The 13,367-nt window shown below is 28.1% G+C and overlaps 1 protein-coding gene and 1 long non-coding RNA gene across 2 annotated transcripts; both read left to right on the top strand.

Moving 5' to 3' along the window:
- Positions 1 to 156: 156 nt before the first annotated feature.
- Positions 157 to 1,894, top strand: LOC103869559 (protein ASPARTIC PROTEASE IN GUARD CELL 1). The gene is made up of 2 exons (XM_033291175.1): positions 157 to 944; positions 1,034 to 1,894. Exons 1-2 carry the CDS (start codon positions 188 to 190, stop codon positions 1,750 to 1,752), a joined length of 1,476 nt encoding a protein of 491 aa, XP_033147066.1. The 5' UTR covers positions 157 to 187; the 3' UTR covers positions 1,753 to 1,894.
- A 4,127-nt stretch (positions 1,895 to 6,021) lies between these two features.
- Positions 6,022 to 9,598, top strand: LOC103869560. The gene is made up of 2 exons (XR_633225.2): positions 6,022 to 8,121; positions 8,322 to 9,598. It is a non-coding gene; the product is annotated as an uncharacterized LOC103869560 (long non-coding RNA).
- The last annotated feature ends 3,769 nt before the right edge of the window (positions 9,599 to 13,367 follow it).

Here is a 13,367-nt window from a genome sequence, read left to right on the forward strand (position 1 = left end):
TCGAGTTTTTGAATCGAAAAAATAATTTGATCCGCGGCGAGGCAGGGCGAGTCGGGGCGGGTTGATATTTATTTAACAGTATGGTAAATTATTAACCACATCAATTATAGCGTCACTCTCTCCGCAAGTATTATTTATTTTTCCTATAAGTAAAACATTCTTCATCTTCGACTTGACTCACTATACAATGGCTTCCGCAAGATTTTTATCTCTCCTCTCCACCGTCACTCTCTCTCTTCTCCTCACCACGACCGATGCTTCCTCTCGCTCCCTACCAACATCACACGAAACGACCGTACTCGACGTCGTTTCATCTCTCCAGCAAACACAACACATCCTCTCAATCGACCCGACTCGCTCCTCACTCACCACCACCACCACCACACCCGAATCCGTCCCTGTCTTCCTCAACTCCTCTTCTCCACTCTCTCTAGAGCTCCACTCCCGAGACACCCTCGTCGCGTCACAGCACAAGGACTACAAGAGCCTAGTACTGAGTCGACTCGAGCGAGACTCATCCCGAGTCGCCTCAATCATCGCTAAAGTCAACCTCGCCGTCGAGGGCGCCGACAGCGAGACCCGTTACAACCCCGAGGAGCTGACGACACCTGTCATCTCCGGAGCTAGCCAAGGAAGCGGCGAGTACTTCTCCCGGCTCGGTGTCGGAACTCCGGCGAAGGAGATGTACATGGTGCTCGACACCGGCAGCGACATAAACTGGATCCAGTGCAAGCCTTGCTCCTCCTGCTACCAACAATCCGACCCGATATTCGACCCGAGTTCATCCTCCACGTACAAGTCCCTCACTTGCTCCGCTCCACAGTGCGCTTCTCTAAGAGCCTCGGCTTGCCGCTCAGACAAGTGTCTCTACCAAGTTCGTTACGGCGACGGGTCTTTCACCGTCGGTGAATACGCAACCGATACGGTGACGTTTGGAAGCTCAGGTATTACATGATATACTCCGGTTTAGTTAAATGTTATGAGTTGGTTTAGCTTCCCTTTACTAAACCAATATAACAAACTGAATAATCAGGTAAAGTAGACAACGTTGCTTTGGGGTGTGGTCGTGATAACGAAGGTCTCTTCACCGGAGCAGCCGGTTTACTCGGTTTAGGCGGTGGAGCTTTGTCGATGACAAGTCAGATCAAAGCCAAGTCTTTCTCTTACTGCCTCGTTGACCGCGACTCGGGGAAGTCGTCGAGTCTCGACTTCAACTCGGTGCAAGTCGGCGCCGGAGACGCGACGGCGCCGATCCTCCGTAACAGCAAGATCGATACTTTCTACTACGTCGGGTTCACTGGATTCAGCGTCGGCGGTCAGCAAGTCTCCATCCCTTCGTCGGCGTTCGCCGTCGACGCTTCGGGAACCGGAGGAGTGATCTTGGACTGTGGAACCGCCGTGACTCGGCTCCAGACTCAGGCCTATAACTCGCTCCGCGACGCGTTTGTGAAACTCACGGCGAATCTCAAAAGAGGGACGTCGAGCATCTCTCTGTTCGACACTTGCTACGACTTCTCGTCTCTCTCCACCGTGAAAGTCCCGACGGTGGCGTTTCACTTCACCGGTGGGAAGACGCTTAATTTGCCGGCGAAGAATTACTTGATACCTATTGATGATGCGGGGACGTTCTGCTTCGCTTTTGCTCCGACGTCGTCTTCGTTGTCGATCATCGGGAACGTGCAGCAGCAAGGGACACGTATCACTTACGATCTAGCGAATCATCTTATCGGGTTGTCAGCTAATAAATGCTAAAGTACGGGCTGATTAGTAGTTTTACAGATATATCAGTAAAACCCTTTAGTTCTTGGTTCTTTAATGAAAAATAAAATCTGAAGTGTGGATTCCTTATTTTTATATATCGAGAAAATCGCATAAAAAAATCTTAAAAGTGTTACTTACTAGCATTTTAAATGTTGAAGTTTTTTTACAAACACTTTTAATCTTTAAAATGATATTTTTATCATAAAAAATTTCCAACGAAGAAAAATGATCGGTTGAACAAGTTAAAAACAGTTTTTTTTTCAAAAAATAATTATTTAATTAATAAATAAACAAAAAAAATTAATAACAATAGAAAAATTTAACAAAAAACTCATAAATTAAAAAATAAAAAAAAATAAATAAAGATTCAAAAAATAAATAAGATAAAATTAAAATGGAGAAAAATAAAAAAAATCATAAATTTAAAAAAAAATCATTTGAAAATGAATTTTTTTATCACATTCATTTTCAAATATAATATCAGAAATTATCATTGGAGATATGCCAAAAACCATATCATTGGAGATATGCCAAAAACCGTCATTTCTGACATATCTCCAATGACAGTTTTTGGCATATCTCCAATGATAATTTCCGACATAATATTTGAAAATGAAAAAAAAAAAACTTTTTCAAATTTTCAATTTTTTTGAAATTTATTTCTGTATTTTAATTTGATTTTATTTATTTTTGAATTTTTAGTTATTTTTTATTTAATTTTCTAAATCTTTATTTATTTTTCTCACTCTTTTTTAATTTATGAGTTTTTTGGTAAATTTTCCGATTTTTATTAATTTTTTTGTTTATTTATTAATTAAATAATTAGTTTTTGAAAAAAAAAACTGTTTTTAACCCTTTCAGCCGGTCATTTTTTTCTTTGGAGATTTTTTATGATAAAAATATCACTTTGAAGGTTAAAAGTGTTAGTGATAAAACTTCAAAGTTTAAAGTGGTAGTAAGTGACACTTTCAAGATTTTTTATGCGATTTTTCCTTATTATATCTTTTCTTATTCTAATTAATCAGAGTTATTTATTGATCAATATAAATTAAAAAATGACTGAATTGCGTATCTTTAGTTTTTGTTTGATACTAAGAACAAGTGTGAAAATGCATCTCAAAAAGTCTTCAAAAGCCTTTTGGTGTGAATATATTTAGATTGCTGTCTGAATCTTCCGAGTGTGTAAAATAAATCAATGTGAATGGAAAGTTTATATTTAACTCGGATGTAAAAAGTTAGATTAAAAATACAGAATAATTTACTTTTTTTAAATGGACTTGTGAGCGAGTCCGATTTACCCTATCTAGTCAACAGATTTGATTAAAAAAATAATCAAAGGCACAATCACTTATCCACACATTTGTTCACATTAATTCCGGAAGAAACTGAACAAATAACGTTGGAAAACCATGTCGTTATGTGCATAAGCTTACATGCACAAAGCCACGTCTTGGAAGGATACACGAGGGTGGACTTTTAAGGACTAGCAACTACCGAGTAAAATCATGTGCATATGAAGTCACGGGGTGATTTACTTGGCCCGTTTCTATTTTCTGGCATTAACATTTCAGTGAAACTATTTTTTCTTCAACCTAGAGTAATTTTATAACGAATTTAGTTTTGGCTCTGATCTTATTTCATTTTAGAATAAAATACAAAAAATAAAAAGATTGTTTTATTTATAAAATAAATTTTTTTTATTCCATTTTGAAGTAGAAATAGAGTTAAGTTAGAGCAATATGAATGTAAAGTTTACATTAGAGCATTCCAATGTAAAATTCATCTTTTTAAAATAAAATAATTCTATATCAAAATTAGTTTTATTTTAATTCTAGTTTATTTTAGAGTAAAAATAGAGTAATAAACAAAAATAAAAATATTATTTTATTTATAGAATAAATTTTCTGTTATTACATTATAGAGCAATAAAAGAATAAGAACACCTCCAACATGTGTACGAGGAAGAGAAGTTTTAAAGATTTTTAATATAAAAAAGTAAGTAAAAGACTGATCAAAAGTTTTTTAATAAAAGACTTAATAAAAGATTTTTTAGAAGCGTTTCTTAATTTTATATGCTTGTGTGTTTGTTTTCTGTTGGTGCAATTTTTTCTTTTGAATTTAGTTTTAGTTATTTAATAAAATAGTAATAATGTATTTTTTAGATACTTTATTTAGGAATTCAACCATTAAAGTTGCTCTAAGGTTAGAGATTTTATATTCTAACTTCATTTTGAAAAAGTAAAATATGAAATTAGGTTAAAGATGCTCTTAAAGTCATCTCCTTTGATTTTGCTTTCTATCGTATCCTAGTTTGTTTTATATGAGTGATACAGATCACTATTACGCTGTTGTGTATGATATATGTGTACACAGAAAATCATAAAGTTTTAACAACTTCAAGAAAATGAACATTCTTATCGAAAGAAAAAAAAACTAAAAATAGAATTTTTTGTTTGTTTCAACTTTCAATCAATCTTTTGGAGAATTCAGAATTTCCGTTATGTATTTGTGTATTTCCGATAGAGATAATAGAGATGCCTAATATTCCAAAGCCTAGCGACACGTTTCACTAACTCATGATGAATCCTTATTTGTAATAATATATTAGATGATAATCTGGCGCGCATGTACAAAATAAGTTTTTTATATTTATGTTTATTCATTAAATAGTTTTAATATTTTACAACACTACTATTTTTATCAATTGTAAAATAACTAAATAAATGTAAGTCGCTTAATTGTATCATCGTTGTTGAATAGTTAATGTATTACATTTCATTTTAGTTATTTTTAAAATTTCATATGTACAAAAAAAATTAAATTTCACGGCTGACACAAATCATCAAAACAAGATAGGCAACACTATTGCAAAACGACGAAAGGAAATTAGGTTTTATGTTCTCAGTTTTAATTTGACTCTTCATAAGTAATTTCATTTTTTTACCTCTATAAAATTGTGCTTTCGTTCCCGTTTGTGTTTCATTGATAGGAGTTTTTTTATTCTTTTTTTTTTTTACTTTTTCTGTGAATTCAGTGAATTACATTGGTATCGATTTTAAAATCAAAATTTTGAAGAAAATCACCAGCAGATTCTATTCATATGTTAGTGTTTAAATCTAATTTATCAAGCTATTATATAATATAAGTGCAAACTCAAAATATAAATGTTTGTCTAGTATATATTCACCAGTTTGGACTAAAAATCATATATTTCTAAAACAACAAAATAACTTACTTACTTTATTAATATACGCTTTTGAGGTATAGTTCTTTAAGAGTATACCAATAAAAAACTATATATAATATTTTATCATTCTAGTATATGTAAACTATGTATAAACTAAGAAATGTTTGATTTATTAAATGATAAAACAGAAACTTATAATAAATAGTTCAAATCTCTAATTCTTATAATTATAATAGCTCTATAGAGTATTAGACAAAAACAAATATTAGATGAATGATCATATTTTTCATTCTTAGAACAAACTCAAGAGGTGATTGGAATCTTGTTATGATATTTCATTAAAAGCTTTTAAGAATAAAAATCGAGACTACATTATTTAATCCAAATGAAATAATATATATATATATATATAGTGTTTCTAATATTAAAAATCACTTCGACTTGAAGAAGTGTATTTATGAGATTGTTAGGATCAAATAACATATTTGAAATCACCTATTTAAAAAATAATTTATATACATAAAAGCATATACCTTAGAGTAAGCACATAAATTAGTACCAATACTTTTTGTTTATTTACAATCATGTTTTGGTAAATAAATCAAAACAATAATTTTATTTACTTTATATGATACATAATTAAACTTTAGTAATATTTACATATATATATATATATATACTATATCTTAATATAAATATTTATTATTGACACTTTCTACTCACATGATTTTATTAACATTTGTATATTTGATATAACAAAAATTTAAACTGTTAATCATACAACTTTTAATGTGAGATTTTTCAATACAAATTTCAAAATTAAAATATTAAGATCTCAATCATTTTAAATAGAAATATTAAAATTAAATATTATTATATTTTTTATATAGTATATAATTTAATTTAAATGATATTAATATATATTATATATATTTATTTATTAAAAAGTCATATTTATACGATTTATGATCATTTGTACATTGCTTGAACAAAAAAAATTAAACTATTGATCACAAAATTTCTAATTACCATTTTTAGCAATTTATAGTCATTTTAAAAAATTCAATAATATAAAATATATAAAAAGTCTAATTTTTTATTATATGTTTGATGTGATTGTTTAATTTTTAATAATATAAAATTAAACAAAAAGGAGAGAAAGTACAAAAATTGTTATCAAAAATTTATTATTCATAATTATTAATTATCATATATATATACATGTTAATCATATTAGGTAGTTCTGTAACTTTTATTTAAGGAAAGAATTGAAAGTATTTATTATTGTACACTAGTGATCAATTTATTAGTTAGTTTCATAAAAATTATAATATATATTTATATATATGGATCAATTTATTTGTCTAAGAATCATTTTGGTGGTGACACGGGAGTACAAAAATATGTTGTAGTGTCCTATGATTAATGTACAGGGGTTTACGTTTCAAATGGAAAAGGGGATATCCTAAAGAAGCTGGCTGCGTTGCAGTATACATGGTAGAATGGAAGTAAGGTGAAATTTCAAATATAGATAACAACCCTTTCTTATAGTGTTCTTGTACAATATATATACCATATCGATGTTTCAATCAACTGATAACGGTTTTGAAAAAGAATACAAATACATGGACGTAACGCCGGTAAGGGTTATAGAGATGTGAGATAAGAATCACATGCAAAAGTGGCCCGCCATTTCATTATATTTTGCTTCTTTTGGACACTGCCATATGAATGCTGTCAACGCAACTTCTGTCTTTACGATTACAAATAATCATACTCTACCGCATAACTTTTTTTTTTGAAAAAAAAACTATTATTTATATGCGTGAAATGGCTAGGAAATTTAGAATAATGATATTAGTTTTCATGAACTTATTCCATTGTCATAATTTTTCAATAACACGACTTTTCTCCCCAAACCTCTCTGCTATATTAAAACTGTAATAACATAACAAGATTTGATAAAAGCAGACTTTTTACAAAGATTTTTTTTTTACAACAATGAACTGAATGTTCAAGGTATGATCCGCTCAAATAAGATTTGCGTCTTTGATTTTGGAATAACTGTATAATAGTAATGTATTATCATCAAATATTGATTGCATAGAAGTGATGTATTACCAAATCTAAGCGTCGTGATTAGCCAAAAGGGACAGGGAAGTAAAGAAGCACCGTACACTCGTGGACCCACTAGAATCTGTTTGTCGGTAAAGATTAAAACCCCATCAATGACACGACACGTGGATCTGCAGCCCTGCAGATGATGAGCACTTACTAGTTTCACATTAGATCGCGTTCACGTGGATTGAATACATGACAAATATTTCAATAGTATTGAACCCGCGTCGCGCGAGGTCGCTGGGAAGACCCGGTATCGTAACTGTTCTGCGGACCCCACACCACGCGGCGGCCCGCAATTGGATGAATATTAATTTTTTTTTTTTTTTAAAAAAAAAGGAAAACGAAATTAAAATAATAATAATAGGAATATTGGGAATCGAGAAGAGAGGTTTACCAATGCTGATGGTCTAAATATCCGACAGATAATAGTACTACTTTTTCGGGTACACTACAATTTACAAATAACAATACCTAACATGCAAATTGCATTAATCGTTATGAAAAGTGTACATATAGTTTTGTAATAACAAAGCAAACTGATTCGTTTTGATATATACATATTCCTTTTGAACGTTTTCCCTTAATTAATTGTTGATTTAATGATATTACACATAAGTATATTAAAGGCTTTCTTATTAATTTTTTGGGAAAATCCCACTAAAAACCTTCAAAGTGTCAAGTACTTCCACTTTAAACCTTTAAATACTATGTTTCCATAATAAACCCTAAAACTGACATCATTCTTAACAAAAACTTTAAAAGTGGCTTACGTATTTTGTCTTATATTTGGATAGATAGAATTATAAACTCTGTTAACGTCGTAACTAACTCTGTTTCCTTTTGATAAAACATGTGCTTTATTGTAATTACTTATATTTTTAACAAATTATATATCTATTTTATTCACGAGAGTAATTAAAGATCCTAACGATTTGTAGGGTTGAGCCGTCGTAAGTGTTTGTGAAAGAAAATAATAGAAAACCTAAAGAGAAAACCTAAAGAGAAAACTAAAAAGTGAGGAAGAGATAGTCGTATGTTATAGACGACATGGAGTAAGATAGTTCTAATATTTTAGTCTTCTTATTCCAATTTTACGTGTCTCATCATGTGTGGTGTCTTTTGCAAAAAAAAATTTCACTGAAAAAAAATCTCAATCATGTTTGATTTGTACCTTGTATGATAATTCTGAGTTTGATGTGTTCTTTTTTTATAAATGGTGTATACTGATAAAATTTATTTGTTTACCATGCAGTGACGAAGAGATGTTGAAACTAAATATCCACTTTGGTGGAACAATGAAGAAAGAAGCTGATGATTATATTTATCTTAATGAGTCAGGCTTTAAAAATGTTTTATGGAAAATGTCTGAGATCAGCTGGAAGAAGTTTCAAGATTTCAATAAAGCTGAAGGCATTGCAACAGATTTAAGATTGATTTGGTACAAAGAAACAAGTGAGGAGATGAAGAATATCAATTATGTGTTTGAGGATCTTAATGGTGATATCTCAGACAAGAAACAATGATGAAATTGCAACACCGTAGGCGAAGAGGATGATCATATAAAATGGAAATTTCAGAGAAGCCATCTCCTTCGTCGTCGTCGTCCTATTGTTTTCTCTTTAAAATATTTTATTATTTTCAAAACATATCCGACGGTTCTATTAAAATATAAGTAATTAAAATAAGAAGGGAGACGGAGTCAGTTACGACTTACGACGTTAACAGAGTTTATAATTCCGTCCATCCTAATATAAGACAAAACACGTAAACCACTTTTACAGTTTTTGTTAAGAATGTTGTCAATTTTATGGTTTATTATGGAAACATAGTATTTGAAGGTTTAAAGTGGAAGTACTTGACACTTTGAATGTTTTTCGTGGGATTTTCCCTTAATTTTTTTGGTTTTCTTTGTTACATTAAAAAGCATGAAGGAAAAAAAAAACTGAAAAATTACAAAGGCCCATTTAACCCCTATTACACATAATTTTCAAAATGATATTATTAATAAACAAAAGGCCATTCCCTATTTTCGCCATGACTACTAATTAGGCCACTTCCTAATTTTCACCAAAATTTTTTCGATTTTGTAGTGATAATTGAGTTGTGACATATATATCTCTACCTCACAGCATAAAGACGCAAACTGTTTTTTTAGAGCATCTCCAAAAAATATTCTATAATTTTAAATATAAAGACTTTTATTCTTTACTCTGCCAAAAAAAAATTCAGAACTTCAGATTGAAGTTTTGAGATGTAAAACTATATATTTAAATTTTCTTGAAAACTTCAAATTTGAATATTTTTGTTTGCATTTTGGCTCCTGCAATACATATCACATTTATGATTTTTAAATATATAGTTTATCGTTTTGATCGTTCAATTTTTTATATCTCATAAATATTTCAAATTTTGTTTATAAACTTAAGTCTTACACATAAAATTAAATAAAACTTTAAAATAAGATTTAATATATTTTAAAACTAGATTTAGACAACAACAATATACAAAAAAAAACTTAACAATTTTTTTTAAAAATTACATGAAGGCATAACTATTATACAAATTTAAATGTTACAACAACACTAATAGTCATGTAAATTTGATCCAAACCTCCAAAATTTCTAAAATATTGCCCAAATTTTTTTTCTGTAATTGAAGATAGTTGTTGTTGTTTTTTATGTATTTTTGTACGATTATTTCTTGTCCAGATCAAATGTATTCACGAGTATTGATATTATCGATAAAAATTAGACTTCTAGCAATATTTGGTTTTTCTCTTTTATTTTCTTGTTAAGATCTAATATATTTATAAGTAGTAATATCACCTGATTTAAACAATTTTTAGTTGTAATCTACAAATTAAACATGAAGAGAGTCATTTTTACTTCGAACCTCACTAGTTGATCATGTATTACAAAAATTATTTTATGGAATAATATCATATTTTTCCTGAATTTTAATATTAATTATGTTATTTATATTTAAAATTTTATATTTAGTATAATATTTTATTAATTAATATTGTTGTAATATTTTATATATGTGCTAGTTATTTACAAAAGTTGTGACATATATAAGTATCACATTATAAAGTACAAATAATTTTAAAGTTAAATTTGAAGTTTTGCTTTTTAAGAATGACATCTTAAAACTTCAAATATAGAATTTTTGAAATTTCATAATAGAGTTTTTTTTTTTGAGATGAAAGAAACTCTATAACTCCAAATATAATGTTTTTTGTTTTATAAAAGAAACCTCAAAACTTCAAATTTGGAGTTTTTAGATATGAAACTTCACATTCGAATATAGAGTTCTTTGGTCTCCAAAAAAGTACAAAAGAAAGTTCAAAACTTCAAATTTAAAGTTTCATCTTTTTATTTTTATTTGGTCCTTACAATTAATTACACATCACATTTATTATTCTTAAGTATTTTCTCGTTATCGTTTTGATCCTTATAATTCTTTATACCTCATAAATTTTTCAAATTTATTTTTATAATGTCAAGTTTGAAACATAAAATTAAATTAAGATTCATAGTATTTTAAAACTAAAATTCGACAACAAAAAGTATTACAAAAGAAACTTATACATAAAAACATAATTATTGCACAAATTTAATATATTGCAAGAACAATAATAGTTTGGTAAATTTTCTCTGGAACTTCCAAAATATCCAAATTATTTTTCAAGCAAATTTTCTCTAACCGAAAATAGGGTATTACGGAAATAATTTAATGAAATAATGTGTTATTTTGCTTGTAGCTTAATATTTAACTAGATTTTGATCCGCGCATTCGCGCGAGTGTAGTTTTCAAAAATCTGTTAATATTAGGACTGGATAAAAAATCCAAATCTGAAGAACCGAACTGATTCTGATCCGAAATAGTAGTACCAAACCCGAACCAAAATTGATTACGTATCCAAATTATTCAAAATTTCGATATTTAGATAAGCGAAAACCAGATTCAATTCGAACCGAAGTATTTCAGATACCGAAATGTATCCGAAAAAGATTTATATACTTATATGTATATTAATTATTTTTAGATTTAATGTATATAAAAACATCCAGAATATATATGATACTTTTTAGTTGGTTTAAATACTTGAATATATATACAAATAGTCAAACGTAAATATCTAAAATAGTTAAAGTATACTCAAAACACCAAAAATACCTAAAATAATTATTGATTATCAATCTAGATATTTAAATCAAACCAATTTATATATTAAGTTTAGGTATTCTGACATATGTTATTCAAATTTATATGTAATATATTATTTTTTGTAGATTTTAAGAAATTTAAAGTCTATAAGGAATTTTAAAAAATAATTTAAATAGGTTATTCGAACTTGAACTGAACCCGTAAAGATCCAAATAGAGTTCGAACCAAAAATTAGAAATATCTGACTGGGGCTGAAATCTTTGACCCCAAAAACTTGAAACCCAAACAGACCCGAACAGAACCCGAATGGATATTCGAACGTCCACCCCTAGTCACTATTATATATCATATATATGTCATCGTATAATATAATCGTATTTCTTACATACCATCATATAAATAATCATATAATTAGTAGTATTTTATATGTACCATCATATAAATAATCACATATATTATATTTAAAAAAATTAATGTGAAATATAAAAACTATAATTTAAGTTGGTATATAAAATTGAGCTTTTTATTGTATATTTTTATATATATTGAAAACATTTTTTGATTATTGGAAAATATTTTAGTAAAATTAATTTTTTGAATATATGCATATTTTAAATCAATTTTTGATATAAATCAACTTTAAATTATTATTTTTATTTGAAATATGTATATAAAGTTTAAATTTTATTTTATGATTATTTTAGACAAAAAATTTTTTTAGGTAATTAGATTAGTTAATTTTTTGTATATTTTAAAGCTGATCAAAATAGATAATTTTCAGAATATAATAGACTTCCAATTTTTATTAATATAATAAGCTCATTACTTTTTCTTCTTAATATACCAGTATTTATGTTTCCAAACAAGATTATAATTTTTTATACTGTTATTAATATTTCCAAACAAACCTTTTTTTTTAATTGCATCCATGTTTCGAAACAAACATTTTCTTTAAACTCCTATCCATGTTTTCAAACAAATTTAATTTGTACTTCAGTTTTAATAATATAGATTATATATTCGATTTATAATTTTATATTTTAGTGTAAGATTTTGTTAATTAATATTGATGTAATATTTTTACATATGTGCTAGTTATTTATAAAAACAATTATAGATTTATATTAATTATGATAAATATAAAGACCATAATGCAAAACACAATTAATTTTGAAATTAGATTTGAAGTTTTTTTTTTAGAAAAGAATACTTTGAAACTTTAATATAAAATTTTGCAAACTTCAAAATAGAGTCTTTTTTAAGATGTTTTTACTAAAGGCACAAGAGGGCAGGAAAATTATTACGAAATACTAGGATCATGCAAAGACGAAAACATAATGTGACATTAAATGCGTTTGGTTCAGCTTGATTTGTAAAGTAAAGACTCTCATGCAAATCCATTAAATTCTACTTACAGGTTCCAAGATGCAGATCACATTGGATACTTATCGTGATTACTCTATTCACATACTGATTCCCTTACCTGCTGAATCTCGTATCATAAATTGGTTTAGATCTGGGAAAAAGGTAAAATAAAGTTAGCTTATGTACACGAATGAACATAATATATGTATGTATGTAAAGGCCATATAATTAGGGGTGTGCATAGAGCAAATGGTAATCGTAATTATCAGTATTTGTGATTTGTTTCGTAGTTTACGAATATCTGATTTTCTGATTTGATTTGTTTCATAAACATACAAATATCCCATTTTTCGGCGATCCAAAAAAATTTACATATATTTTTAAATATTTACGAATATCTTGTCTACTTTATTCAATACAAATAAATTAAAAAGTTATACAAGTTTGTTTTCAAAAAATATATTTTACATAATATAAAACAAAAAGAAAAAATTAGTGAAACTATATGTTCCATGAATTTTAAAAATTACTTATTTTTGTATAAAATAAAATTTTAGAAAATTGTAGCTTTTAGAAAGATTTTTATATTCATTTAATACTTTTATAAGTAATTTAGAAATAAAATTATTAAAATTAGATGTTAAAATAATAATTATATACAATTACACATTTACAATTCTCTATTTAATTGCAGATATACTTATGTATGTATAAAATCAGAGTATCACGGATATCCAACCCTGAAATTTTTAGTATTCGTGAA

This window comes from Brassica rapa, chromosome A05 (genome assembly GCF_000309985.2).
Source record: "Brassica rapa cultivar Chiifu-401-42 chromosome A05, CAAS_Brap_v3.01, whole genome shotgun sequence".
Lineage (NCBI taxonomy): Eukaryota > Viridiplantae > Streptophyta > Magnoliopsida > Brassicales > Brassicaceae > Brassica > Brassica rapa.